The 4,565-nt window shown below is 62.5% G+C and overlaps 1 protein-coding gene across 2 annotated transcripts in view; it reads right to left on the bottom strand.

Annotated features, from left to right (window-relative positions):
- Window positions 1–562: 562 nt before the first annotated feature.
- CLEC16A (C-type lectin domain containing 16A) overlaps window positions 563–4,565 on the bottom strand; it is a 198,359-nt gene continuing 194,356 nt past the window's right edge. Inside the window, exon 23 of one of the 2 annotated variants that reach the window (XM_077773315.1) lies at window positions 563–4,099. In XM_077773315.1, the coding sequence (XP_077629441.1) occupies window positions 3,759–4,099 (341 nt within the window). In that variant the 3' untranslated portion in view covers window positions 563–3,758. The remainder of the gene's footprint in view (window positions 4,100–4,565) is intronic. The other variant, XM_077773316.1, reaches the window with a different exon arrangement.

Here is a 4,565-nt window from a genome sequence, read left to right as displayed (position 1 = left end):
CGTGCACCTCCTGCCTGCGATGCCTCAACCCTCAGCACAAGGCGCAGGGGGTGGGGGGGACCCGTTTCTACTCTGGGCTCAATTCCAGTTTTACCTCAAGGCCCAGAAGGTCCTGGCTGCCCCCGTGCGCACTTCACCACCCTCCCTCCTCGGTGGGGAGCCCTTCCCGCTTCCTGTGGCCTGGCGGCGTGGGCACGCAGCGACGGAGAGGCTCCCCGTGCTTGTCCTACGCGGCAGGGCTGGGATGGCCCCATTCCACGGACACAGAACCTGAGGCTGGGAGGGAGAGCCACCCGCCCAACAGCACGGACCAATGTCACTGCGCCCCGCAGGGCCCGGAGCGCCTCCCGAAGGCGGCCTGTGGCACCGGTGTGTTCCCGGCCGCGGAAGGGGCCGCCCGCCCCCCTCTAGGGAACCGGGGAATACCTGGCCGGGGTGGGGGCAGGGAGAGGCCCCCGTGGCCGCGGCCCACCGCGCAGCTGCAACGGATCAGGCTGCAGGGAACCTTCCCCTTGGTGGGGTCACGGCCTCCCCACCACAGCACCATGGAGCAGCAGCCACGTTCTTGGTAACTTTTTCTGTTTTATTGCCAAGTTCAAATTTACCAGGAAGTTCCAGTTTTCATTTCCACCCTCGTGTTCGGTGCCACAAAGCATGAGTCACGCTGGCGAGAGCAGGTACTTCCCTGGAACGGTCCCTTGGCCCAGAGGCAGGAGGATTCCTTGGGACCAGAATTATTTACATATTTTCACTTCAGAGGAACATAAGGAACCCTGGTAGTTTATGCCCAATGTCAGCATGACTGCCGTAAATATCTTATTTATTGCGTCTAGAGAAGCTGAGAATCCGTTCACCCCGTGCCTTTATTTCTAACTGTATCGTGAGCCCTTAGAGGAACCTAGTGTATGTCTTTAAGGAGGTCTGCCTCTCCACTCCCGCCGGGGGGCTTGCGAATGCGGGGGTTGAGCTGGGGGGCCGTCTTCTGCAGATAGCAGGGAGCCGATAGGCTGGAGGGAGAGGGAGCCAAGGCAGCCTCCTCCCCACCCCTTACCTGCCCCACATTCCTGCTGCAGCTTTGGGGCTGGTCCTGGGGAGCTCGCGGCCTCGCCCCGTCTGACCCTTGCTTGCTCGGTCCCCTAAGCTGGAACGACGCAAGCTTCTCACCATAGCAACTTTCACAGCCGAGGTTTGGGGGTTTGGGCGGCCAGCCCTGGCCCTGGCTTGGCAAACTCACTGGGCGCACTGGACTTGAGGGGAGTGGGCCTGGCCCCTCTCTCTGTAGGGACGTGGAGATGGTGGGCTGGGCGGACTTGCCGAGGCTGACCCCAGGGATCGAGTCCAGGAGGTTCGCGGTCCCCACCCCTGCTCTGCCTGTCTCTGCCCGACACCGGGGTCCAAGTGCCCCCTGTGCGGGCCGGCCTGCCTCGGAGCTCCCTGCCGTCAGGTCTGTGGGTGCTCCTGAAGGCACCGCCCTGCTCGCTGCAGCCACCGCGGTCAAGACCCCGCAAGGCCGGTCCTTCACCAGGGCCAACCTCCTCTAGACCCCAGACCTCCTCACACAAGGACGCGTGCCTCCTCCTCCTCCCCAGCACAGGGCCTGGGAGCCCCTGGTGAAAGGTCCCCACCCCGTGCCTGAAGGCGTCCGGCTGAGGCCACAGGACCAGTGCTGCAAGCCTACCTCTGGGAGAGGCCTGCCCTTGGCGATCGGCACCTCCAGTTCAAGTGCTCCTGAGGCTGGGCCGCGCCTGTCTCCCGGCCCCCGGCAGCCGTGCCGCAGGGCCGCCCAGGCACGCCGCGCTCCACTCTCTGCTTCAGTGCTCGGTGGCCACGAAGCCACAGGGAGCCACGGCCAGCAGGCCGGTGGTCCCGGGGCGGGGGTCGGGGGGTGCTGAGGCCACCTGCATGGGCTTGCTCTGCCCTATCATGCCACCGGGCTGGGAAGTTACTAGCCTCCGACTTCGGCCCCAGAGTCACAAACCAAGGTGCCAGCCTGCTCGGATGTCCTGGCAAACAGTCCCGTACAATGTGGGACTGCTGACGTGCCCCTTCTCCTCACGGACCCCGGACCCCTCCCTCCATCCCACCTGCCCTTCCTTCCCGGGGTGGGGGGGGTGGCGCTCAGCTGGTGGGGCACGGCTCCTGCCTCCTGCCGGGGCCCCTGGGATTTCTGCCTTATTGGCCTCCTTTTCCGAGCCGGGTCTCTTCCCTGTTGAAGCAGGGTGGGCACACCTTCACAGAGGGCACCATGCCCCTCCTCTGCGGGACTGACCTCTGCATTTCTTTCAGGAGGCAGAGCCCCGGCCTCGGCAGACCCTTCGGCACCAGCAGGATGCGGGAGGCCAGTCGGGCCCGTGGTCCTTGAATAGGTGAGCGCTTAGAGGCCGGAGGCCACTGGAGTCCCGAGGCCTCCCGCCACGCAGGCCCACGTGTGCTGGGGCTCCCGGCGGGCGCAGAGGAGGGGAGTTCAGAAGGTCTCAGCGCTGAGCAGAGAGAGAGGCGAGGGTCTCGTGGCTGCGCCTGTCACCAAAGGTGCTCTCTCAGATACGTCAGCGAACAGGCCTGCGCACGTCCAGCTCAAATGGAGAAGCCACCAGGCGGGGCGGGGGGGTGGGGTTCATTTCTAAAAAGCAGCTTTCGTCTCTGCAGGGGCGGCTGAGCTCCCGGGGCTGCTCCTCGAGCCGGGCCGCGCCCCTGTAGCAGGGTTCTCCCTGCATGTCCCCTGTGTGCACACACATGGGGGGCGCAGGCCACGCACAGGACAGCCTCCGTGGCCTTCCCTTTCCGTCACGGCCGCGGGGACCCAAGCGGTTCTTTCCAGCCAGAGGGAGACGGCAAGATCTGAAGGTGGTGCTGGGCGGCAGGCAGCCCTGGCTGGTCCCCGGAAGGGTGGGTCCTGAGTGGGGAGCTGGCTGCGGCGGCCCCTTGCCTGGGAAGGTCCTTCGGGAAGTGCAAGGCCTCTTGGCCACCGCGCCTGAGAAACATCTGGCCCTCTTGGCTCTGTATGTACCTGAGAATACATGTATCTCCCTTAGTTTTGTTTAAAAAATAATCTAAACTTCCCAGGAAGGTCCTCTGATCATTCCACAGGCTTGCAGAGTTAGTGAGTCGTTGAGAAGTAAAGACATGGACAAAGCCAGACTGAGAACTTTCGAACAAAACGCTGGGAAGTTCAAGGGAAAACGAAAATGAAATCTTAACAGTAATATCATACTTCTAACATGAAGCCAAACCTCAGGGTTGAGAATTTTTTTTTTAGTGGGGGGGGGGGAACGTTTTCCTTTAAATAGACGCTTTTTAAATAAATGCTTCTCATCTGCTGCCAAAAGCTGAAATAAATATCCAAAGGAGATGCTTATCGGAGTCTGTTTCTCTACAAATTTCTACCCGAAGTGACTTGGTCCGCTTCTCCCGTGCACTCTGGGCATGGGGGCCAAGCAGTTTCCAGGCTGGGGCGGCCGGCTGATGAAGAGACAGTGCGGGGGTCCGGCCACCCCAGGGGCGCCGGGCTCAGGGACCAGGAGGCCGGCCTCCCCCCGTCACTGGGGTTCACCGGGCTGTCTGCACCGGGTCCAGCCTGCTCTCCAAGAGGCGCAAAGTGAGACAGGAATTGAAACGGAGCAAAGGAGCGCAGAAGGAGGTCACAGAGATGTTTCCAGGGCTGCGGGGCCTGGGGGCGCTCCCGATGTGCTTCTGAGTCAGCTGTACTGGGTCCCTACCAGCGGGGCCGCACACACACACGGAGGCCACTCGGCGCCCGCTCAGTGCTCCGCGGGGTCCGCCGGCTCCTCGCCCGGTGTAGCTGTGCCCGCTGCGGCCGGCACAGGGGGCAGGGGGGTGGCGGTGAGGGCGCGGAGGCTGTGGGAGTCGACGGGAGGGATGAGCGTCAGCGACTCCACGCTCAGTGTGTCGGCAGTGTCCTCACAGAGCAGGGAGATGGTGGGCTGCTGGGCGGGGATGAGGCTGGGGGACAGGGTGACTGCCTCCCCATCTGCGCTCCTTGCCAGGCTCCTGCTGGGCCCGGCATCTGCTTCTGTTTCGCTGATGATCACCAGCTGGTCGGGAAGGTTAGGCTGAGGCTGTTCCGTAGTTATGGGGTCATCTGGGCAGGGGGAGAGAGAAGAGGGGAACTCAGTTCCGAGGTACTGTGCTCAGGCTGGCACCCTCTATTCCCGTCCTGAACAAAGGCCCAGGGAAATGTGGGTGGGAGATGGGGTGTAGGGGGAGCAGCTGGTCTCCCCTTCCTCGGTCTGGGGACACAGGAGCTGGGAACTCCAGTGTCACCTAGGCCTGGGGAGGAGTCTGCCAGGGCCCAGGGTTACTCTGACTTGTCACGTGAGAGAAAACGAGGGGCTGGTGCAAAATCAGCGAATGGATTATGGGGCCGAGAAACGGCCCCAGGCAGGATGTCCGTTAGGGACGGTGTTGGACCACCTGCCTGATGATAAACACAAGTTTAGGGGGGAGACGGGCTTAGGTGCGCAGATCACGTCAGGCCATTTTCATTCACCCGGTGACATTTACCCCCCCTCCAAAAAAAAAAAAAAAAAAAAAAAAACCCATAGAAC

Source organism: Crocuta crocuta, unplaced genomic scaffold, assembly GCF_008692635.1.
Source record: "Crocuta crocuta isolate KB4526 unplaced genomic scaffold, BGI_CrCroc_1.0 scaffold16, whole genome shotgun sequence".
NCBI classification, from domain to species: Eukaryota; Metazoa; Chordata; class Mammalia; order Carnivora; family Hyaenidae; genus Crocuta; species Crocuta crocuta.
Note: the sequence above shows the minus strand (reverse complement) of the source record. Positions and strands in the feature narration are given on the sequence as shown.